The sequence below is a fragment of the Sturnus vulgaris genome, chromosome 15 (genome assembly GCF_052056855.1).
Source record: "Sturnus vulgaris isolate bStuVul1 chromosome 15, bStuVul1.hap1, whole genome shotgun sequence".
In the NCBI taxonomy this organism is placed as follows: Eukaryota; Metazoa; Chordata; class Aves; order Passeriformes; family Sturnidae; genus Sturnus; species Sturnus vulgaris.
The window spans coordinates 2,294,263-2,319,417 of NC_142257.1; the positions used below are offsets into that span (position 1 = coordinate 2,294,263).

Consider the following 25,155-nt stretch of genomic DNA (forward strand, 5'->3'; position numbering starts at 1 on the left):
CAGTTGGAAGCCTGGGAAGGTTGCATGACCTGGTGATAAAATGCTTTAGGGAAGTCAGCTTGTGTTAACACTGAGGGCTTGAGTGCAGGGGAAGGTTCTGCTTTTAAAAAAAAATCTTTTAGGCTTTAGTAATCATGTGGAATTACTATGACTGCAACTTTATTTTGGCTTTCTTTAAGTCTTCAAAGTTTTACAGAGCAGATGTAAAATAGTCTGTAGTATCCAACTATTAATTTAGGTCTCTTTTCCATATGATTTCTGCTGAAACCTTAGTTCAGTATCACTTCTGGTGCTGAGGGCTTTCTGGAATAGGAATGGACTTACTGCAGGATTTCAACAGTGGCTTTTGGATTGTAAAAAGGTCTATTTTCAAAAAAAAAAAAAGGTTTGAGGTTTCTTAGGGAAGAAGGCACAGATCAGATCACAGAAGAAAAGAGATGGAAAAGAGCAGCTCTGCTCCTGGGGCCAGGGCTGAAGGGGCCAAGGCTTTTAGGGAAGAAGCAGCTAAGGGAGAGGAAGTGTTGGGGGATTTTGAGGGAGAAGAGTAGGTGATCTGGAACATGAACAAGTTCAGAAGCCAACTGGAGTGTTATTGAGGCTTTATTATGTATGGCTTTTAAATTCCCAAATTTGTAGTGAACGCTGCATGGAAGATACTTCAGGTCTGTGTGGCAACCACTCAGCCACAAACAGTTTTTTTAAGAATGAAGGAACCAAGAACAATCCACTGCCATTTAATTGGAGTGAGGTTTGTCCAGAACAACACAGCCACCGCTGTGGACTTTTTTGGGAAGTGTGTCGAAGTTCCTCATTCCTTTTCCTCCATAAAAATCCCTTCTTCAGGCAGCATCCCTGTCGTGCTCTTGTCCCTCTTCCACCAGTTTTTGCAGGTGTAACGTGTCTGTGGTGCCACCGTGACAGACGTGGTGACAACGTGGCCATGTTTGGGTACAGAGGCAGCAGCAGCAGCACTCCTGGCTGCCTGACAGCTGGCATCTGGCTGGACAGGAGCAGTGGGGCTCTGGAGAGGAGCCTGCAGCCCAGGCAGCTGCTGTCACCATCCTGCTAGCCCAGCCATCGCTGTGGAGGCATAGTTTGCATGCACATGTTGTATGCACACATGGAAATGTTATCCAGAAATACTCTGGTGCTGTTTGGGGGCTGGAGTTTTAAATACACATCAGGAAATATCGAAGTTATGATTCACATGGCGCCTGTAACAGGACCCGCTCCTTGTGCTTCGTAACAGTTTGCTCCACTGAATAATAAATACTGTTAATTTTATGCCTTAATATAGACATGGCTCCACGTTCTCAGTCTGTGTGATGTGTTAAACACTTTGCCTTTCTCTCATTTCTCCTGGGGTGGGGAGGCAGAGCCAGGAATGTACATAGACAGGGTATGGAGTAGAAGGGACAAGTACAAAAAGGTTAGTGCAGGAATAAAAAAACCTTGGCAGAGTTTCCCATCCTTTTGGGATTGCAGATTAGCCAACAGCAGTGTGTCTACACCAGCAACCTTTGATAAATTGATCATGTTATCATATTAGAGCTTTAAAAAACCTGTCTCAGATGTTGTTGGAGCTCTGTGGGAACGTCGCCGTGCTCTTGCAGTTAAGCGAAGCTTTATGCATGAATTGTTTGATTCTGTCTGATCCCAGCCTTTAATCTACTTTTCCAAATATAATACACTTGTCAAATGTGGGTGGTAGGACTGCACATTTGCATGGAAGCAGGTAAAAGCCTTCGGTGTGAAAGAAGCAGCTGAAGCACCCCGTGCATAAATTCCTGTGCTGGGAACGTCGCCTGTGCCTGCAGCTCCACGCTGAGAGAGGAGCTCCTGTTCTGCAGCTGAGGAAATGCTGCCTCTGGAGAGAGTAACTGATAATGCTGTCACTCGAGTCTCATGCCAAAAACTCCCCCTGCCCTGGAAATGTGTGTGTATAGGAAGATTTTAGCAGGCAGTGCAAGTGTCCAGTGTCCTCTTTCCCGGGGTGTCCAGCAGCAGATGCCTGAGAAGGAGCAGGAGGGGCAGGTTAAACACCAGGCTTTGCTCAGTTGGCTCCTGAGCTTCCTAAGCTGGACTTGGTTCCTTTTTAGTATCCCTCAATGGATTTCTTCCTCAGGGCATGTATGATTCCTTTTTGTAATCTGACAGGTTTTATTTCTTAAGCATCTTCACCATCCATAGTCAAGAATCTTCAGAATTTAGTTGCGTAAAGGAAACCTTTCTCTTGTTTTTAACCTCCCCTTTCCCTGTTGTTCCCACACTGGAAGAGACAGTAAGTGGTTGTTCCCCACTCACCTCGTTCAGGCTGATTTTATATCCCCTTCTCATGTCCACCCTCAGTAATATTTTACAGCTTCAAAACTGACTCTGTGGTTTGAAGACTGGGAAAAGCATTGAGGAGCTTTCAAAGTCAGCTCCTGCCAGGCACTTCAGGGCATTCTTGCAGGGTTTTTTAGTTATAGGTTAGTGGAATTTTTACTGTGCTGTATTTGCTAAGTATTGTCATGAACCTTCACTGCAAGAGCTGAACTGAAGATGGACCTGAGGGAGCAAGTACTGGAAAAGAAGATATTTTGATGATATAAGTGGCAGAGAAGGAAGTTTAAAAATTGGAAGAGAGAGGAAGCTCTGGGAGAGAATTCAGTTAAGAGAGTTAGTAGTAGCAAGCTTTCCTAGAAGTGCTTGAGAGCAGAGAGGTCTGGCTGATGCTGTGGAAAGCCTTTATGGGATTATAAGAAGCAGCAAGGAATATGGGAAGCAATTAAAGAAAAAAGGGATTGTCTACGTCAAACACTGTCCCCTGCAACTGCCAGAGATCAGACATCTCGTGTCTCTGTCAGCACAAACACTCTACTCATGTCCTGCCTTACTTTCTTTTTTTGGGCTCCTGTGTAGGTGTGGATGTTCTCACAAGAATTTGTATTTTAAGCAGACCTTTCTCCTCCCCATGCCAGGGGGGGCTCAGCTGGATCCCAGCCCTGGTGAGCTTCTGTGTCCTGACAGCCAAGACTTGGGAGCAGCTCTGTGGCCATCTGAGGTTTCTCTTTAGGAATTAATATCCCTTCTTGTTTCCTGTTTTCCTACTGGTCTTCAAGATTTTTTTTTCCCCTCTCTTTCCTCATCCTAGCTAGTGGATTTTTTGGCATCTCTGTTAATCCCTTGCACTTTAGGGAGGGTCAGTAAATGAATCCACAGTGGAAATTATTTTGATGAGGAAAGGGAAGCAATGCATTTCTCTTTCCTCAGAGCTGGAAGAATGAGGCACAAGGCTTCAGGTCACTCAAGGCTCTGTCTCATTACTTGCCCTCAGCACCTCTTCCCTTCCCTTGCCTCTCACATTCTTTACCAAGGCAGTTTGGACCAGGGCTGTTTTGTGATAAAATTGTTGCCAGCCTGTTCTTGAGCTTCCCAAAGGAATGGGCAGTGAGGCTGTACAGATCATGTGCAATAAAGTTGAAGAACAGAGCTTTTTTTTTGTTTTTTTTTTAATAATTTATTTCTTAACCCTAATTAGTGGTGAAATGGTCATTTCACAGAGAGCTGTGCTGGGATGGAAGGGCTGTGCTGGGATTGTGCTCTGGCTGTCACAGCCCTGGAAGATCCTGTCAGTTCCTGCTTTTCCCTTTTGTCAGTGATTCATGGTGAATTTGGGTATTGTATTGAACACAGGCACATACTGCAGCCCTGTCTCCTTGAGCTGGCACATCCTTGTCTGCTCCAATCATCCCTGATCCATGGGATTCACAGCTGTGCTTCCTTCCAGCCCCTCCTCTGGGGGTGACTCTCACTGCTGCTTGAATGCTCAGTGGCTTGAATAATTTCCTGGTGAGGAGTAAACAGTGACATTCCAGTTATTTTGGAATTCCAGGTTGGGATTCTTAGGAAAGACGTGGGATTTGTTGTCTGGGTACCTCACAATTCCATTTCAATGGGGATTTTCCCTCTCTGCAGAGTCAATATGTCAGCAAATGGAGAAATTAGAGAAGTCAGGAACTGGCTGCACAGTTCCAGTGTTACCATGTCTGTGTTGTCCCAGCAGGCTGTGAGGTGCCTTACACAGAGCTTTGGAACCTGACAAAGAGCCAAAATGTCTCCTCATCCCCCAAAAAAACATGTTAGGGCACTGTGTGTGTTGGAACCCTGGTCACTGAGAATTTTAGATTTTCTCTTCTGACAGGCACTGACCCCACAGGAGAACACTGCATTTGACCTGAGGCCGTGGAGAAGGCTTCCAAAATGGAATGATGGAACTGGGATTATTGGTGTTAGTTTGAATAGGAGTGTGTAATATCACATGGTGGAAAATACAGAGTTTAGGGTTTTAAAATACAGTAATATATATAAAGCAAGATGGAGGTTTTAGGGCAGAGGTTTGTCCTTCTTCTTCACCTTCTTCTTCATAGGTTTGGGTGATATTGTGTAATTGGATAGAAAATTCCACATTGCAGGCCATGGGTGATTGGTTATTGGGTTAAAAGTAAAAATAATTTAGGTGGCATTTCATAATTGGGCAATTTACCCTTAAAAGGCCTTGTGGAGAGAGAGAGATAGGTCTCCATTTTTAATTTGTTAGCTTCAAGTGCTGTAGAACTCACAGTTTATGAGACTGTAAAACAGATAAATAATAAACATCTGAGTCCTAACAAGAAATATTGTCTCACTCATTTAATCCTGACCCTGGAGAAAGAAGAATACAGCCTCCACAGTGTGCTTTCAAAGCAAGGTTCTTTCTTCCTTCTGGAGGTTTTAATAGTGATCAAATTGGGAGCTAAAGCTCCAAAGAAGTGATGTTGTCAAGGAGCTGTGTCAGACCAGCATGGTGGAGGATGCAGGAGCTGTGGGGAGATGGAAATCATGGCAGAAAAAGTGGGCCCAAAAAATGGAAGATACCCCTCAGGATATTTGGATATTGGGATGGCAGTGAAATCACTGCTCTGTTGGGTTCTCTGGGCCATGGACTCTGAAGATTGTTAATTCTCAGTTGTGAATGGGTGGCATATCCATGGGGGGAATTACATGATTATGTGTAAACAGTTTTTGTTTTTGTTAGACACACAAACCTAACCTTTTCCTCTCCTTACCTCTGTTCCAGTCTCTGTCTGCTGCTGTCTCTTCATTTTGTTCCTCTTCCTGTCTGAGCTCACTGGATTCATAGCCACTGAAATGTAAGTAAAAGTCAAATTTTCCCTTGTTTGTGCAGATGTGAATCTTTACAGCTTTACTGTTATCTGAGAAAAATATTCCTGTAATTTCACTAGGTCACTTCATTGCCTAATGGGTTTGGGATTCCTTTAGGTTGAGTCCAAATTCTCAGACATGCATTCAGCTTTTTAATTTGCTAAAATTAATAGGCAAACTTGGTTCTGAACTATTTTTGATAGAGGAAGCTGTTCCAGACTTGCTTGATCCTTTATTAGCTGCATGCTGGATTGCATAATTAGCAGCATGGAGAAATGGATTGCATAAAATAAGAATTAGTAGTTTAATATCAATAATTGCTTTTTTTTTTTTTTATAATGTCAGAGCTGAATCTCTGATTCATGCGGGGAGCTTTATTAATGTGTGAATTTTTTCTTCTGTTGAGCCTTACTAGGAAACCTTTTTCACAGGTTTTGTGCCTGAGGACAAATTGCCCCAGGTGGTGACAGCTTTGAGAAAAATGGAAATAATTTCTACTTTTAAAAATTGCTCATTGAACAAGCATGAAGCACTTACTAACACTGAGTTAATCAGATTTTTTCCCCCCCTTGTTGTCATATTTTTCCTGCCTCGAAGTAAACTTTTAGTAACTCTTAACACATCTACCTTTGTTTTGGGCTCTAGGAAACCTTCTCCATCACCCTGCTGATGTGGCAGTGAGCTCACTGAGTGTGAGGCACAGTTCCTGGATAGTTGGGAAGGGTGGAACTTCTGTCAGGCTCACATGATGGTCCTGATAGCAAAAGATGTCAGTGCTGAGCAAAAAAGCTCTGAAACCTTGCTTAGATTGGCCATTTCGATAACCAAGAGGCTCTTTCATTGTTTTTGTGCAGCTCTGTCATAGATCAAGAATATAATTTCAGGAATAACGTTAATGTTGACTAATGTTTAACTGAAGGTAGGAGTGTAATCGAGTTTGAGATCGTTTTCTGTGCCTGTTGCACGTTTGCTTCAGAGATGGTATCTCATTGTTTCTTTGACTTCAGTTCCGTGTGTTTGCTTGTGAAATCCGGGGTCACCTTATCAGCCACTTCACAGGGCTGAGTTTCCTTGGGTTTCTTGTTTTAAAAAACAGAGAAAAGCTAGACAGACTGCTTCACGTAAAGCACTGCTTTTTCTTGCCCTCCTCTTAGATTATTCTCTTGCTTAGTTTTCTTTTTTTTCTTTCAGTTAATGCTTTACAGGAGGAATTAGTAATATTTACCTAGTTTTGACCCAGTTATTGGAGTGCACATCTTTATGGAGTGGCAGTTTCCTGACTAGAAATTCCTTTTTGAACGGCACAATTGCATAATTCTCTGAGGCCTCTTCTTGAGTTTTCCTTAAGAAGATGATGCATTTTCCACCAAAATATTGGGAAGTGCTGTAATCATGCTCAGCTGGCAAGTTCCTTCATTAAAACCTCAGAGAGGTGGTGAAGTGCTTTTCCCAGCAGGAGCTGCATGGGGAGGAGGTGTTTGCAGACAATAAAACAGTAAAATTTGAGAGAGGATGTCATGCAAGGGTCTGGGACAAATGACTGCAGGAACCTGATTCGTCATGGACCATCCAACACAAAAGCTCACACAAAAGAGTAGGAAAACCTCCTTCTGATGAGTTACAAGTCATCAGACTCTTGCTGGGAACATTCACCCCCAGCACTTGTGAAAAGGCTCTCCCAGAATAGTGGAAATACTTCAGAAAGTCACTTCAAGTCCTGCCCAGTTCAGCGACTTCGAAAGCGGGAGTAAACTTTTATTTTCCATTTCTTACTCACTGGTTTCTCTTCTGAGAAACCCAGAACGAGTTGTTGTGAGCCTCTTGTGGTTCCCTTTCAGTCAGGTATTACTGGCAGTGCATTGTGAGGCACCAGAGCCTCATTATTGGGAATAAGAATTGGGAACTCTGCGTGGTCTGGAACTTGTGAGAACTCTGTGCTGCCATTAAACTGGGTAATAGCAAATAACAGGGGAAATACTGTCTCAAAAACGGTTTTTGAGCCTTGTTTGCCCGTGATCCAAATACTTAAAAATATATGGAAGATTCCTTATGTGCAAACTGTTCAGTTCTCATCAACTTTTATTGCAAACTTCAAGGTTTTTTTTACTATTAAGAGTCTCCTAGAACAGATACCTCACCCAGATTGAAGTTTCCCAATGGCAGCCAGGACCTGAATGATTACAGGTGTGCAGTGACATGGCATGAACTTTCCTGCTTTGTCACTGCCAGCTGTGCTGTGAGACTGCATCACTCTTTCTCCTTTCATTTCTTATTTCCCTTAAAGCACTTGACAGAGCCAAGCTGGGTGGGGAGAGCTGCACAATTCTGATGGCAAGGTGAGCACTTTACATCAGAGACGTGGCAGGTTCCCTGCTGAGCACTCCTGCTTCCCTCGGAGCCCTGTTACACCGAGTAATTTGTGGGGTGTGGGCAGGGACAGCTCCTCCAGGGCAACCTCAGTGGTGCCCACAGGATTCCCTGTCTGACTCCCAGCACCCTTTTAAAGCAAGAGGTCGGTGTGGTTTGTTGAGCTCGTGCTGCAACATGAGAAAAGAAGGTTTTCTCTGCACCACACTGACCCCAAACACTCACTGGCTCCTGCCCACTGCTGGACTTTCTTCCACATTCACACAGATGCAGCAACCTCAGTGCCTGGCATTACTCGAAATCTCGGTTTGGCTGCTCTTGCCCAACTTCAAAGCTGTTTTTTTTTCTTGACCAGCCCATTGTAGCATTTACAGTCTCAGCTGCTGAAGGCTTGTCTGGGTGGCAGAGAGCCAAGAAATGACAACCTCATCTCGAGGATCACAGTCATAGCCCTAAAGCCAAACATTACCTGTGTGGGGAGGACAGCAGCTGTGTCATAACTCGTGTGGGCATTTCTAATGAGTGCTGTGTCTGTGCACAGGAGCTGACTCCAGTTAGGAAGTCAAACCAAGGCTCTGCAGGAAGCTCACAGAAGAGGTAACACACTCTAAAGGCACATCCTCTTCTGCTGCTGACGACTTTCCTGGGGAGACCAGCCCTGAGGAGGGTACAAAACTCCCAAGTTGCTCATCTTCCAGATTTATCGTGTGACCCTGAAAGGGCTGTGAGCAACCATGAAGGAAATCCAAGCTTGGCACTTAGGTGGGGCTGCATCCTTCCCAGGAAAAGCACAGTGAAGGGCTGATGAGGGAAAAGAGTTTTTTCTTTCCTCAGTCACAACCCATCATTGCCATTAAGGGGAGGGTGAGTTTAACTCTGGAAGTCGAGGATCTGCTTGATTTTTAGGGTTTTTTTGTCCAGATTGAAAGTGACTGAAGACTTAGTCCAAACTTGAGGCATTGGAATGTCCCCATCCCTGGAGGTGGCACTCAGTGCTCTGGGCTGGGTGACAAGATGGGGATGGGTCACAGCTTGGACTCCATGGCCTTGGAGGTCTTCTCCAACCTAAAGTGATTCCATACCAAGAGCCTTGATGAATCTCCTCAATTCTGTGAAAGATAAAGAAAAGGAGATCTGTGCTCCACATTTGAACCTCTGAAAGATGAACAGCATCAAACACAGAATTCTGTCCCACTGAGCCAGTGACTCGAATGGCTGAAGAAATTAAGCTAAAGGGTTAAATGTGTCTGTTTTTTCCTGGGCTAGATCAACAGTTGGTTGAGTTGGGAGTAGTCTGAGGGCTAGAAATGGCTTGTCCTGCCTTTAGGAGCCTCCTCATTCCTCTGCTGCTGTGTTGCAAATCAGAAGCACAGAAATCACCCATCTCTTTTCTAATTAACTGGGCTCAACGCTAGACGTTATTAGCTGGCAAGATGATAATCTCACAGTTTTATCACCCTAATTAGGTCATGAATGATGTCCTGTAAGATCAATAATAGTTTTCCAAGTATTCCATCATTAAAGATTAAAGATGTAATTAACTAATCTGGTCTGCCTTGCATTGGCAGCCAGGGGAAGGGGTAGGAGGGTATGAATGTGGTGCTTGTGGTATGAATGTTGCTGCTCAACACTTAATTCATCTGCCACAGCACACTGTAGGAAGCAACAGACTGTTCCTGGCAGTGTTTGCTTTTTCTTTCTTTTTTTTTTTTCATGTAATAACAGACAAAAACTTACCTGAAGTGACAAGTTTGCTAATTGGAAATCTGAGCCCCCCTGCAAAGCAATTAATTACTTCAGCAGAATATCTGCAGTAAAATTACTGCCTTTTCATGGGAGCATAAACCATGAATCATGGAATATCCTGAGCTGGAAGGGACCCACTAGGATGATCAAAGCCCAGTTCTTGGCCTGAAACAGGGATAGCCCCAAGAAGGCTGTCAGGAGTGTGGGAGGAAGCAAAACTCCAGAAGTTTCAGGGAGCAGTGTTCCTTGTCCACACTGGATTCATTTGGGGTTTCAGGGAGCAGTGTTCCTTGTCCACACTGGATTCATTTGGGGTTTCAGGGAGCAGTGTTCCTTGTCCACACTGGATTCATTTGGGGTTTCAGGGAGCAGTGTTCCTTGTCCACACTGGATTCATTTGGGGTTTCAGGGAGCAGTGTTCCTAGTCCACACTAGGATGGATTCATTTACATGCCCAGGACTGATCCTGCAGAGCAGCAGGATTGTCACCAGACCTGTCTTCAGAGGTTTTTTGTCCCATGGCTCTCCAGAGTGTGTGGGGTGTGTTTTGTGGCTCTCAGCCCATGGGAATGGTACCAGCCAGCAGAGTGTGATCCTGCTGCAACGGAGGTTTCTTCTGCTGCAAACCCTAATCTGGGAGCACAAGCCAAGAGGTGCCACAATTCCTGTGTCCTGACACTGAGCTGGAGATGCACCTCCAGCCCTGCTGGCTTATCCAGCTGGGGCAGATGAAACGCTGGAGCCAACAGCACAGGCAGCACTTCTTTGCAGGCAAAGGGGAATGGGATTTGTAATCCTGCTCCTGACCTTGAGACAGACACTTTTCTGTAGAAGGATGTAATCCTTAGCAGCCCTGAGAGAGGTGGGCAGGTAAGAAGCTTAATTGATGTTTGTGTGGCACCGTGGGGATTACCTAACACGAGGTGTTGGACGTTTGTGAGGGGTTGCTGTGCCCTGTGTGGGCTTGCAGGAAGCGGAAGGTCGTGGCATGATGTCATTTGCAATTCCTGACTCAAGTCTACATTGACGTCTTTCGAACCCTTCTCCTCTTCTTCCTGTCTCCTGGAGAGCTGTAATTCCTCTCTTTGTAGGGCAGCATGCTTGCTGTGCTCCACAGCTGATCTGGGACAAGGACCTTCACACTGAGGAGATGATTGGGATGCAGAAGATGACAAATCTCAGAGCAGCAGACACACGACACAGCACAGAGCTTGCTGACCTGCTTGTTGTTTCTTCACACAAATTGAAAAGAAGATTTTTCTAATCTTTGTCTAATGCTTTCTGGTCTGGCACCACTGAAGTTGTGGTGGTGCAGGAATGTCAGCATTGGAGGGTTTGTTTCTGGAAGGTGGCTGATTAGAGCTGAAAGGGCAAGTGGAGCCAAGAGGGCTCACCTGAGAAAGTCTTGAGAAGCTTTGGGCTTCCTCAAGAAAGAATAATTATTTTCCCTCTTAGACATGGGGTCCTGGAGATCAGGGGGTGCCTCCTGGGAGGTGGAGGACAAGGTAAAGTGCAGCTTTCTGCAGTAAGTGACTGTATTTTCTCTGTGACTGATGACTGAGGAGGAGACTGGCTGATTGTTTACTGTAAAAGGGGAAGAAAAAAGGCTAAAACCTGAAGCAGGGGCTTAGGACAAGGAGGACAGAGGACAAGGCAGATGTGTTTAGAGAGCACCCAGGCAGTGTGTGAAGCTCTGGAAGGTGGATGCAGTGCCCACCCTTGGATCCAAAGGGCTGCAGGCTCTTCAGCTGCTGAAGTGAAGTTAAAGCTGCTGGGTGGGAATAAGTTACTGGGGAAGTTTTGTTTCTGGGGAAACGAAGCTGTTGTGTTATAAATCTGGGACCTAAAGCACAGGGAACAGGTCTGACTTTCTTTGGATAAAACCCTGAAGCCATGCTGTGCCCTCTGGCTGCTGTGGCCCCTTTCCCTTGGCTCCCACGTGCCATTGCCATGATCTGGCCAAAGGGCCCCTCCAGCTTTTTTTTGCGTGGAACGCTGGAAGTTTGTACTGGAAGTTTGTAAGCAAGCAGGGTAAGCAGCCCAGCAGCATCACTCAGGAATGTGAAGTATTTCCAAGTGGCTCTTTCTAGAAGTGAAGCAGATTCCTGATGTCTGGATCACAGAGAAACTTCCCTCCCATTCTTTGGGTCAGTGGTGGGAGGCTCCAGCTCTCTCCTGGTGTGTTGTACTTTCAGAGCTGTGCACCCTCACCCTCCTTTATTGTGCTGCTTTTATTCAAATATTCCTTGTAGCAGCCAGGAAAACACCAACTCCTGCATGTTTGGAGAAGGTACACCCTGCCTTTGGAGTCACAATATGACCAATATCACTGCCTCTCTCTGCCTGGCCTCAGGTTTTATGTCCCTTGTGACCATCCCAGATTTACTCCTGGGACACTCTGTATTCCAGGACAGGCAGCTATAAATTGGAGTCAACTCCTTTTCTTCCACCAGAGACTTTACTCCTTCAGGGAGAGTGGCTAGAGGGGGTAGATAGTGCTTTTCATCCCAGGAGAGTCTTGATAAAATAATAGGAAGGATGTGTGCAGTTTGGCTTTTTGGCCCTGGAGAGGGGGACAGCAAGGGACATGTGAGTGCCACCTTTGCCACCCAAACCTGGGTGCCAGTGGCTCACTGGAAAGAATAGCCTTGACCCTGGAAATTTGCACTACCTGTGAGATTTCCAGAATTCTATACTCCAAATATTTGAGAGGAGAAATGTCCAGTTTGTTGAAAACAACATTCCTGGTGAGGTTTCCCCCAACAAGTACAGCCTGTGGTGTACCCTTGGTTCCCCATAGTGAGAGGGAATATCAGTGACACACAAAGGATGCACTTTGGAGCTGGATTTGTCAGTTTGGGCCCTCAGCAAGAGCTGATGGTGCCAGGAGGAGGCAGTGGCTGGAGCTGGGAGGGAGAAGCAGGATCCAGCTGGATGGATGAAAGGTGATGCTGCGAGTTGAAATGAGGGGAAGGAAAAGAAGGATCCACTGTCACGAGCTGTCTGACGTCTGTGGAGTGATAGATTGGGTTATGAAATGTGGAACATGAGTAGGAGAGGGGCAGGGGGCTACTGAGTGAAGAGGAGGAGGAGGAAGAGGCCGTGAGCATTGCCCAAGGGCCAGGTTGGGAGCCACTGGTCCAGTGACCAGACTGCGGGACAGGAAACCAGTTTCCTTTATCTGCAGCTAATGGGATGTGTGACCTGGACAAGCTGCCCCACTTCTCTGTGCCTCAGTGATCCAGTGAGCAGCCAAGTGACCTCAGCACTTGCCTTCCTCTGTCAGAGCTTCCAGGGGCTCCCCATGCACAGAAATTTCTTTGTCACTCGCTCATCACTCAGAGCCTCCTGCGCCTTCGCTGCTGGAACCACACAAAATCTGACAGGTTCAGGGTTAGAAATGAGAGGAATGTCAGATTTGTCTTTACAAACAACCTGTGGGTCTGCTGGTAGATAAAACCAGCACTGAGAGATAAAACAGTGGGAAGGATTCCACTGATTGATGAATGGAAAAAGATATTTGCCTTTACAAACCAACTGCAGGTTGGCTGAGAAATGAAATTGGATATTGATAAATGAAAGAAGCAATGGGGAAAAACCATGAATTCTATAAGAATTAAAAATTAAAAGGGAAGGTTATACATTAGAGGGGAATCTCAGGTATCAGGCGTTCAGGGAAGTCTGTGCCTCTCAAGTACCTCAGCCCATGGGGAAAGAGAGAGGGAAATGCAGATGGGAAATTGGGATAAAAAGGAGGCTGTGTCCTCCAAAAATTTGAGAGATCCCAGGGGAATCTGGGGAGTCAGGGAGCCCCATGGCTTCTCCCTTTATTTGAATAAAGTAAAAGAACTCCCCTGTCTCATTTTTGGACCCAAACCTCTGGTGTTTGTGGATTAATTTTCCTGACAGAAATCAGCAAATCCAAAGACTGACAGTGCTGGGGCTTTTCTCCAGAGAGCTGGGATGTTCAGCAGAGCTTCTGGACCTGACTGTGCTCTGCTGTACTCTGGGCATCTGGGCCAGCACAGCGCTGGGAAGGAGCCAGGGATTATGAAATGAAATGAAATGAAATGGGCTGGCTGGAGCTGGGAAATGGATGGGAGCACTGAGAGCTGCCTTGCTCTGGGGGATTAATGCCCATCCTGGCTGGAGCTGCTCCTCCTGGCCCTTTTTGGATATATGACTTAATGCCACCGCTGCCCAATCTGTCAGTAATGAACACGTAGAGGGCAGAATGCATTCCACCCAGTGGGACAGGGCTCAGCCAAAAAACTGCTAACTAGGTCACTGATGAGCAATCTTTCCCCTCCCTCTGTGTCATTTTTATTAATCACTTGAAAAATAGGTTGAGTAATGATTGCAAGCAACTTGTCAAGCCAATTAAAAGCAGAGAAAGGTAGGGCTGTGAAGCCGAAGACAAATGCTGTGCTGGTTTAAAATGAGTGTCTGTAAACCCCACTGACCTGTGAGTAATTGCCTCCAAAAAAGCCTGGCAGCAGTTGTGTTTCTCAGTGTGAAGGTTTGTTTCTTCTGCATCCACAGGGCAAACAGTTCATCGTGGCCCAGGGATGTATCACCAGAGCAAAATTCACTTTGAATCTGTCTTGTAGCTGCCTTGGTGTGACTGTTAACATGTGGATTCTGCAGTGGGGCTTGTCAAAGAGTTTAATGCACTTTGAATGTAAAATAAAAATGCTCCAGAGCACTTGCTAGTTTTATTTTATGTAATTTGCCTGAATCTAAGTTCCCATAGCTTTATAATCTGCCCAGCTGGAAGATAAATTATCAAATCTTATTTGTTGGGCAGGGAAAGGAGCTTCTCGGTAGTCTCACCATCATCTCAGTTCAATGGGGTGAGTCTCCCCAGAGTGGATTCTCCAGGACCATTCAGCAAATTCAGCACTGGGCTTGTTTTGGTTTATTTTCGGATGAATTGTGTGTGCCAACAATAAATATTTATACTCTTGCATTCCTCTGCCTCTCTATCTGTGTTTTGTCTCCTGTGAGATGTGTGCCAGCACTGTGGGTGCTATGAGACAACATTAGTCTTTGGGAGACTGCTGCAGAGTGTGTGAGATCCTGCTGTCCAGGATGTTTCTTCCCATCTGTTCCTGGCTCAAATCCTCTTCTCCTCAATTTTAGTCACCACTTTTTTTGGTTACCATTCACAGATTGAAATGTGATATTAAGGAGAAGGATACAAATATGTCCTGCTGCTTTTCCTTCTCTTGCTGCTCTGTCAGCTGGGTGGCAATAACAAAAGGCAATTAGTGACACAAATAAGCTTTCCTGGGGGGTAGTGGAGAGCAGCCTTTCTCTTGAACTATTTATGGAACAAATGGAAAAACACATGCTTCCCTCCTGCCTAAAAGGAGTAGCAGCCCAGGGGAGGGGAGAGTTGGGTTGGATGAATAACCTACCACCTCTTCAGCATTAGGGTCTTGTTTTGTAGGACCTCTGAAAACTCAGGGAAGCACAGAGCAGAAGTTTTATTTTCTGCTGGTGCAGAACCTGTGTAAATCCTCCTGCACTTGCCAAGCAAGGAGTCAAATAAAGCCATGATTTGCCCCCATTCCATCCTGGAGAGCTTTCCCTGCTCTCTGTAACTCTGTTGTAGCCATCACATAATCAAACCTCCTCTTTCCAGTCTCCTTTTCCCTCCCCATACAAGTTTTTGGGTTTTCCCTGTGAAAAGCAGCCCTGAACCCACCTGTGTTTTTGCTCTCCAGAGTTAATGAGCTCTACGTGGATGACCCAGACAAAGACAGTGGAGGGAAAATAGAAGTGAACCTGAACATCAGTTTGCCAAACCTGCACTGTGAATGTGAGTACCCCTTTCACTCAGCAGCTTTTCTTTGTGCTTGAAGTAATGCTTGAAATGGGCCCAGACTGGTACAGTGGCCCTTCTTTAACAGGATGGAAATCAAGTAGCTGCAGCCTCTGCCAATATCCCATTGCTTTCTGTTCCAGGCCAGGGCACCTGGTTTCTTGGACTATGTGTTAGTGGCTGATCTCCCTCACTGGCTTTTTGTCCTTTTTTCTAAATCTCTGTCTCTTTTTTTTTTTTCTTCTTCTTTTTTTTTTTTTTTTTTTTTTTTTTTTTAATAGCAACCTTTTTGTGTCTGGGAGCAAGAAACTCCCCAAGTTCCATTTGGAACTCTGAATGCACCAGCTGGTTGTTGGCTCTTCCCAAGTCACCTGCCTTGTGTGCCTGAAGTTTTTCTGTTCGTGTGATTGTGTTTGCAGGCAGCTGGCAGGACATGGGAGGTGCATTTGTGTCGAATAAGCAGCATGAAAAGTTTGGTTACAAAGTTTTCATGGCATAACAGTTTTTGACAAAGGACATCATAGCTCAGTTTTGTCAATCAGGAAAAGTGGGGATTTTTTTCAAGTAAAAGCTTTTCTCGTGCAACCTTTATGTTACTTACTCTGTTTGATTTTTTTTTTCTCTTCTCCCTCCCATCCCTGCAGTGGTTGGACTGGACATCCAGGATGAAATGGGAAGGCATGAAGTGGGTCACATTGACAACTCGATGAAGATCCCTCTCAATAATGGGGATGGCTGCAGATTTGAGGGCCATTTCAGCATCAACAAGGTGAGTGGCAGTGACAGTGGGTGAGGCTGTGCTGGCTGGGGAAATGCTGGCTGGATCCATTGGTAAAAGTGAAAATTAGAAAATCTGTGTCTCTGCTGCCATTGTGTGTGTTGATGACCCTGATCAGACAGAAATTAAAGTCAGAGTGGGGAGAGGAGCCTGCATGGCCAGAACCACAGGGAATGTGTTGGACCAGGGCTTTTCTTCACTCTCCAAAGCAGGTAATGGAGGCAGAATTGCTGAACAGAGAGAGCAGCTCTGTGCAGCTGCCCCACGTTCAGGGGATGTGTGAAAACCCTGCGGATGCCAAAGGGCTTCTGTGTTTACTCCTCACGATTTCTGCACCTCCAAAACGTGACTCACTGTGGCAATGGCTGCATCCCAGCTCTGCTTTGTTCTGAGAGCTGCAGAATGACAGGAATGTTCCCTGCTGGAGGGTGCCAGGGCTCCGTGCTGGGATGTTTGGAATACAGCACGAGGCCCAGCGCATGCTTGCTGGGGATGCTCTGCTTCTGTCTCCAGGAATGAAAATCCAGGCCTGGAGGAGGCTCCTCTTTGGGATGGGTGTGTTCAAGATTGAATAAGCTGGCTATGTAATGCTGGAGATGACTTACTGGGGTGGGGGAGGCACTGGTGGGACCCGCTGATGTCCTAAGAAGGGCACACCCTTTATTCACTCCTCTTCGTGTACCACAGGCTACAAAATCCTACTTCCTTCTTTTCCTCCCAGGTCATGTTAAAACACATCTAAAAATAACAGGCAGAGCCTCTTGCTGATTCTGTGGCATGGAAAGGAGCAGGGATTTAAAAAGAGGACTTTTTCCTCATCTCCAGGCCACCAGGATTGCTGGCAGCTGGTAGTCCACAAAACTGGGAAAGGGCTTCTGGAAAGGTAGAACAATTCCCAGAGCACAGAGCTGAGACACCTGGGGGCTTATCTGCTGAATGTGGTGTGTCCTGCTCACCAAAGCAGCTCCAAAAAGGAGTGCAGAATGTGGCAGTGAGCAGCTTCCTCCACTGCTGATTTGTGTCTCATTTAGTGGCTGGGACAGCTGTCTCAGGGAGGGGAGCTGACCAGGACTTCTGACTCTGGAAACCTGAATGTCTTGTGTGTGACCTGGAAGTCTGCAGTCCCTTGGCAGGAATTGGACAGGCTGAGCTGGGAGCTGCAGTGGGACCTGGCCAGCCTTGGGAACTTGAGCAAGTTGGGTGTTGCTGTCGCAGCTGCCAGGGAGGACAAGGTGACAGTGAGATGATGGTTTGTGCTGCTTGCTGCAGGGCCTGACGCCCTGCTTGCTGAGCTTGTTTATGACACAGCTGGTGTCCACACCTGAAAGTGTTCCCAGGAGTGCACTGCTGCTCCTCAAGTCATTAAATCAGCTTTCCTGAAAGCACATGGAACGGGCATGTGGCCTCCCATGGCCCTGCTGCTGAGGTGTCTCTGCAGAGAGCACACTGGGCACCAGTTGTATAACAACCCTCCCACTCCTGCCTTGGGCTGTGCCACATTGGCCCAGGATTGCTTTATTTCACAACCTTTTCTCAATAGAAAAATATTCTTGCACCCTCCATGGCAGTGATTGAGCTGTATCTGCTGAAAGGCTTCAGGGCTAGTGACCTGAAAAGTGTGTGCATGCAGAGTAGTGCTGTCAGAGTGACACCAGGGCTCATTTTCTGTCTTGGAACTGAGCCTTTAAGTGAAACTTGTATTTTTCAGTTATTTCTATTTCCCTCCATTAAAAAAATAAAAGGAAGGGCTCCTGCTGGCCCCTGCCAGGTGGGGAAGGGGAAGACCTAGGTTAGTCTGTATGCCCACATGGGTTTGGTGGTGGATTTTCTCTTTGTATAAAACTCATTCTTGCACACAATCTCAAAGGTGAAGTTGCTCATGACTGGTACCAGAGGAGAAATACATCCCCAGCATCCTGGGCTGCTCTGCAGCAGTGGGCCCCTTTGCAAATGCCAGATGTGGGAGTAAGACATTGAGCAAGAGAGATGGGAATTTTATTTTACTAGGGATGAAATACATAGCCTTAAGTGCTGGGAATCCCTGGAGCTGGGATTGACCCAGTCACCATCTCCTGGTCAGGAACATCAGCAGTGTGGGGGTGCCAGACTCCGGGGCTGCAGCACTTGAGTTTTGGTCAGGTGCAGGAAGGTATCACAGCTTCTTCCATCTTCCTGGAAGGATCCAGGCATTCATTCCCATGTCACATCACAGAGGCAGTGATGCCTTGAGGGATAAAATGTGAAATCCTGTCTTCCCTGTCTTGGCTAATTTTAGGTCCCTGGTAACTTCCACGTGTCGACGCACAGCGCGACGGCGCAGCCCCAGAACCCCGACATGACTCATGTCATCCACAAGCTCTCATTTGGGGACAAGCTACAGGTGAGTCCTGAGAATTCCCTGGCTGTAGGGGAATGCAGTGAGAGTGGTTTAATATTAGACACTTTGGTTTTATGGAAGGCCTGTGTGTCCCTGCAATGTAAGCTCAAGTCTGGAAGAGTTCGCCGCTGCCACAATTCCAAGCAGAAGCAGTGTCACAGAACAACTGTGCTGATTTTTTTCCAAAACTGCAAAACTCCATGGCTATCTTCCTGCAGGGAGTTAGAAATGAGGGTTTGTGGCTCAGCAAAATCCTGGTTTTAGCATGAACACAGCAAACAAACCCTTCTGCCTTTGTGGAGGAGCAGTGATGCACTCAGGGAAGGTGTGTGCTCGCTACTGTGTTCACCACAGCAGCAGTCAAGCTCTTTTTAATTCACCTCATTGTACTCGTATAGCAGACACCTATTAGTCAAATCTGTTCTGTGAAACACAAGTTAGGCTTAGCACTGCCAATTCCCTGCTGGGAAGAAGCTGAATGCATGCACTTGCCCAGTGGATAGAGTTTCACCAGGTGCTGCAAGTTATGTAATATTACCTGATTTCTCAATAAGGACAGATTACAGCACTGCTCTAGCCTACTTCCAAGGAGCTGGCCTCACAGGTGGGAGTTCCACATGTGCACACCCAGCTTGAGACTCACCCTAAACATTGCTTACCCATAGTCTCTCTGTAATCTTCTCTCCTCAGCACAGACGTCTCATTAGTCTGCTCCTTGTACACCCACTTCCAAAACCCTTTTTCATGCTAACAAGTCTAAGCGTTGCTTTGTAGTCCTCTGATTCTGCTCCCGGCTTCTTTTAGGAATTATCTTGTGTGGGAACCAGGAAATATTAGCGTATAAATAAGCTTGGCTTAGTGTCTGTAAAGCACACTGAGATTATGAAAAATACTAGGTGAGTGGTAATAGGGAGTTGTGCAGCCTGCGTGGGAAACGGGAGCTGTGAGGGAATATTGCCATTGTTTTACCATGGAATCCTGGAGCAAGGCAGCTGGAGTGTGAATCAGCATGAAGGAGGAGCCTGGGGAGACAAGCAGCAAGTGTTCTTCAGTTCTTGTGGTGAGAAACCTGTCTAGCAAACGTGGAGTTGGCTCCTGATTTGGACAAGCTGAGTGTTTTCAGAGTTCAGGATAACTGCTCCTGGTCTGAGTGCTCAGGGTGCTGCTGGTGCTGCAGGCAAACTGCACTTCAGCAGCAGAAATTAAAGAAGGATGTGTTCACCAAACAGGTGCTGCCACGACTCAGCAAACAGTGAGAGCCAGCAAGTGTGGAGAGCTTCAAATCTGTCTTGGTGCACCTTTGAATATTTCAGGTTGTCTCCACCTGCTTTGATGTAATAAAAGCTTATATTCCTTAAAGAGGGTGAGGAGCTTCTCATTCACTTGTGCTGGGAGTTTGTGGGTTGTTTCTGACTCTGCCACAGTGATCCACTGAGGGACAGGATGTGTTCTCCAGAAAAACCAGTCTCTTTGAAGCAGAGATTTAAATATCATCTGGCACTGAATGAGCTTTGAGTCTTCATGCACAATAGTGGCAGACTTCCTGTAGATTTTTCCCTCATTTAGATGAGATCAGAATTGAAACCTGCAGAATTAAAACTCATGCAGTAAGTTCCTGCATGTCAGGTAACCCAGTAAGGAAACCCAGAGGAAAGCAGGAGATGATGCCTTTTTACTATCAGGGCAGACAACTCTCCTGACAAGGTTAAAACCACGATTATTCAACACCATAATGTAGAACTCAGCAGAGATTATCATTGAAAATGCAACATCTCATATTTCTGCACCTCTCTCTTTACTGAGTTACCTGACAGCTGGCAATAGAAACTCATTGGTTTGAATTTTGGTCTTCTCTTCACAGGGGAAAATCTACCAAAAGTTGGAAGTGGACCTTAAAGTCTCTGGCCCAGATACTCTATAAGAGGCTTCTTAGCTGTATCAAGAATGGAACATAACACTGTAGCCCACTCCAGGGACTTTTTTTTTTTCTTTTCTCACTTAGTGAATGAAGAATGAGCTCAGCCTGCAGATGTAGTTTGGGAATGGTGGTGTTTGTGTGAAATTCCAGCAGAGCAGAAGGCCCTGCAGAAGCATGAGCTGCTGCTTTTGCTCTTCTTCTGTTCCCAGCACCTTCCAGTTGAACTTGCTGATGGTTTTGTCTCTCCAGAGTTTCCTTTCTGCTGAGCAAAACTGGTTCACTTGCTGCTTCCTCCATCACCCACTCTGTAGGGTTGGGAATAGGGAAATGTCCACTGGGATGAGACAGATCCATGTGCTGTCAGTTGTCGAGAGGGTCTGGAAGGAGATGGCATTGCCCTGTTGCTGAGGTGAAACTGTCACACCCATGGCCAGATCCTCCTTCCAAACTCTTCTTCCCTGTTGTCTGAGTTAAGGTCAGGAATTTCTGGGTTGTGGAGTTCTTTGTCCTTTCCTTGTGAGCAGCACAACCTCTGACCCACAGCTGCTGCCCTGGGTTTTTCCCTGCCTGGAGAGTTCACACATGGGTTGTTCTGCTGGTGGAGATCAGACTCCAGGTCACATTGTGTACAAGGCATAGAAATCCTGTTTTTCTGGGCACACAGATCCTCACAGGTCTGAAATCAGCTGCAGGAAGAGCTGCAGGGATGTCAGCACTGGGATTTGTCCTTCCCATCTCCAGGGCTGCTGAGTTGTACAAACCCAGCTGCTCTGACATGAGCCACCTTTAGAGAGGAGAACTCCTGAGTTTTCACCCCAGTGTGACTCCCATTTATTTCCCTTTCAGCCTGATAAATTAATTTCACAGTTAATTCTGCAAAAAGCTCTTAGGAAATACCTCATGGTGAAAATTTCACAACTGGCCTCTTCCAACTGCAATTCCTTCAGCTTTGGAGTGGTTTTGGAGTTTCATCTTGTAAGATGTTGTGAAATCAGCTTTTTCACTTGGAACCAACCGCTGTGATGATGGTCACTGAAAGATATTTGGGGTCATCTTTCACTGGGTTGAGGCTTTGTTTTTTTGGAAAGGTTGAATCAGGCTGATCCTCTGGTTACAGGGTAAGGAAGCAAAGGTCAAGAGAATCAAGTCAGAGCAGAGTTTCTTCATCCTCCTTTTTTGCTTTCCAGGTCCATAACGTTCACGGAGCATTCAATGCCTTGGAGGGAGCAGACAAGCTCAGCTCAAACCGTGGGTATTCCTGGGGATTGCAGCTCTGGGGAAAGCAGGGCCATTCATTCCTGCAACACTGCTGCATCCAGAACTCTTTAATTTGCCTCTTTAGCCAAAATGATCCAGGCATTGCTGGCTGACATTTCCATTTCCTCCAGTGCTACAGAAAAGGCTTAGCCCAAAAGGTCTTTTGCAGTCCTTATGGAATTTTTTATCCATATCCTGTTCCTGTAGTGTCCCTTTGCTGCTGTTACTTCCACCATAAATTTTCCTTGTACTTGTGTTGCAAATTACCTTTAAATTTCTACTCTCTGGATGGCACGAGGGACGTTTTCATGGCCCTTCTTTATGACCAGCACAAAAAAGTAAAATCAATGCTACAATTCAGTGTAGAGAGTTGTCTCTCAAATATTCAGGCTCCTCCAGGACATCAGTCTTGTCCATTTCTTGGAACAAAATTTTTAGGGCTGTTCCTAAAACTGAAGGTATACAGTTGTGGTTTGGGGTTGTTGTTTTTTTTTTTACCTCCAGGAGCCAAATGTCATTATGTTACACTTGGCTACAGGATCCTGCAGAGATGTCGTTTAGAATTCTGTTTTAGAACTGTTTTAGCAGACACAAAAATCAGAATGAGCCATTTAGATAATGAAAAAAAAAAAAAAGGATTTAAGCAGCTATAGGAGAAGGAAGTTGAGAAAGCAAGAAAGAAATGGAAGTAGACAGGTTGTGATACCTCAGGTTTCTTTGTCAAAATGATCTCAGTGGGCTGCAGCCCTAACCTCAGCCAGTTCCTGATTTAACCAAGCTGTTTGTGGTGGTGATGAAAGTGTTACCATTTATAGTTACAAGCAGTTAGGAGGGCTCCAGTAACCCAAACCTTGGGTGGGTTTTGGTCCTACAGAAGTGGTGGGCGGCTTCTGGTGTCACCCAAGTACCTGGCAGGGTTCTGCACAAAGGGCAGAAACGCGGGACGTGGAGCTTTGTCACCGAGATAAGGTGGAGGGCGACACCCTTGTGGTGTGACTTTTTAGAATTGTTCTGTGGGCTGGCTCCTTGCTCTCAGTGCTGACTTGTCCTTCCCTTTCCTTCCCTGAGCGCAGCCCTCGCCTCTCACGACTACATCCTGAAGATTGTGCCCACGGTGTACGAGGACATGAGCGGCAAGCAGCGCTACTCCTACCAGTACACGGTGGCAAACAAGGTAAAGGAGCAGCTGCTGCTCCGGGAGGCTCCTCTGCATCCCAGGGGATGTGCAGCCACCGTTGCCTCCCCTCCTGCTCCTCTCTGTGCCCTGTGTTTGTAGGTGAGCAGTAGCCTCTGCTGGGAGAAGGAGGAACTGAAGCTCTGCAGAGCTGGCATTTGGGATTGTGAAGGTTTATCAAAGCAGGTGTTGCTTTCCTTCCCGAGGAAGCTGATTTTCCTCCTGGCATTCTCACCTGTCAGTTTTTCTGATGTGGATTTCTGTGAATTGTGTGGGAGGTGTTCAGAGGCTGCAGGAGCTCGTGTTGTGCCTGAATGGAAGCTGTAATCCAGCTGAACACACCAAACATCACTTACACTTGGTTTCAGTAACAAAACAGTTGTGATGGATGTATGAGACAAATCAATCAGTAGAGTTTTTAGCTCTTGACAAATTTTCATTTCAGACGTTAAGCCACTGAACTGTAGCAGCAAATATGTGCTGGTTGAGTATTTCACAGTCTCTGCTCTATGATAGTGAATTATCACAGAGCCCATTAGTTTGGAAAAGATCCAAAGATCCAAATCCAAAGATCCAAAGCCTTCCAGTGACCAATTCCCACCTTGTCACCCAGCCCAGAGCACTGAGTGCCACATCCAGCATTTAAAGAATTCAATGTTTTGAATATTTTTAAGGAAAAGAAAAAAAGACTCTATTTATTTTTTAAGGTAGAAAGCATTTTCAGTTGAAAATTATTTGCCATTCAGGTGCTAAATTAAAGTCTAAAACCTCTTTGTAATATCTAATTACTTCTAGTTTGCCCTAACTGATAATTAAGCACACACTCTCCTGGACTAATTCTCAGATTAATGTTCCTGACGAGTGACTTTTGGGCTTACTTCTTTGGTGTGTCCCAGGGATTTGGACATCTCCCTCTGTTCAGATTACAATGTATTTGTTCTGCTTAATGTCACAACTGCTGTTCTGATAAAACTCCTGTGACAGGAGTTCTGAAAGTAATTTGGAAAATAAACAGCAGGAGCTTTTGACACTTCTGTGAGCTTGGCTGCAAATTGGGGCGTTCAGCCAAGTCTGACTCATTAGGGCAGGATTGGTGGTGGGGAGAAGGGGAGGGGAAGGAAAAAATGAGGTCAGTTCTGTCAAAACTGAGGTGCTGAGAAGCGCTGCTGCCTCTGTGCTTTCTGCTCGTGGTGCTTCAGTCCTTTACTCCCACGCTGTAAAGGGAAATGGAAATAAAGTGGGAAAGGGAAATGGGAAGCCACTGGAACAGTTTGGCAAAGGGGGGGCTGAGATTCTGAGATTAGAGTGTGAAGGGTAAACTCTGTCTCCCCTCTTAGCTCCTCTGTTTCCCCACTTCCCACATAACCACTGTCCCCAAAGTGAGCTGCAGAACTCCAATAAAAGCCCTGAAAATGACATGACTGAAGACTTCTGCTTCTTTTGTCATCATGGGATGAACCACCTAAAAATCAGGAAATCTGGTGTTTATATAAGATGATTGAAGAGAAATGCTGTTCCACTAGCACGCAGAGAGCAAAATTAATTTTTTTTTTTTTGCATCCTGTTGCTTGTTGTTTTTTCATCTTTCTGAAGTATTTGAGGCTGTCTTAGTGAAGAAGGAGAATTGAACCAGGAGAGGAGATCTGAGCTGGCAGCTTGTCACAGGGATGAGGAGGGAACAGCAGCTGGGTGAAGAGGCAGCCAGTGCCACTCTGGGCTCTCCTTGGACTGCTTGCTCCCCAGCCTGCTTTCCTTGGATTTTCCTTCACCCTCTGACTGTCCTGATCCTTGAAAACTGAAAATATTATCTCAAGAAGGTGTGACTTTAGTTACTAAGCTGATGTTGGTGTTGACACTGGGCAGTGTGTCCTGCTTGGTGCTGTCCTGTGGCCCTGGGTGGCACTGGACCTCTTAGGAAACAAATGGATTAAGGGAGATTGTCACTGGAAATCTGCAAGATATCTCTCCCAAACAAGCCTGGGATATTTTTTGTACTTTTGCCAATATTTTCTGAGCCTTTGCCAATATTTTTCTGTCTGCAGTTTCATCCTGGCTTTCAGCAAGAGTTTTAAACATGGTTTGAACATGGTTCCAGAGGATTGATACTAAGAGGACAAAGCATTCCCATTGCTGGTCCCAGTGGGGAGGGGGCCTGACAGAGGAATGCAAGGACAAGGAGGGATTTTCAGGTCTTAAAAACTAAATTCCATTTGTTTGGTGAATGATTTATATACAAAATACAGACATAGATGTGATTTACAGAACCAAACCTTCACCTGCAGCTGTTTGTATTTAAACAGAGCAGATCTAGGATGGAGAATCAATTACAGCCTTTCTGTTTAGTCCAGTTCATGAAGGTGGGAGTGATCACCATCACTCTGTCCCCAGCTCTTTCATTATCAGGCTGGAAGGTGATGGTTTTGCTGTTTGATAAGGATGGGAGGTGAGCAGTCACACAGGAATTCACTGTTTGCTTTTTCCATCTGGTGACTGGTACAAAACAGCGAGATGAGGGCAGACCCAC

At 45.9% G+C, this 25,155-nt stretch overlaps 1 protein-coding gene across 1 annotated transcript in view; it reads left to right on the top strand.

Annotated features, from left to right (window-relative positions):
- The window catches only part of ERGIC1 (endoplasmic reticulum-golgi intermediate compartment 1), a 55,032-nt gene that overhangs the window by 22,290 nt on the left and 7,587 nt on the right, over window positions 1–25,155 (top strand). The window contains exons 3-8 of the mRNA XM_014875942.2: window positions 5,102–5,174; window positions 15,030–15,124; window positions 15,772–15,896; window positions 18,181–18,285; window positions 21,388–21,448; window positions 22,531–22,631. Coding sequence (XP_014731428.1) covers window positions 5,102–5,174; window positions 15,030–15,124; window positions 15,772–15,896; window positions 18,181–18,285; window positions 21,388–21,448; window positions 22,531–22,631 — 560 coding nt within the window. The remainder of the gene's footprint in view (window positions 1–5,101; window positions 5,175–15,029; window positions 15,125–15,771; window positions 15,897–18,180; window positions 18,286–21,387; window positions 21,449–22,530; window positions 22,632–25,155) is intronic.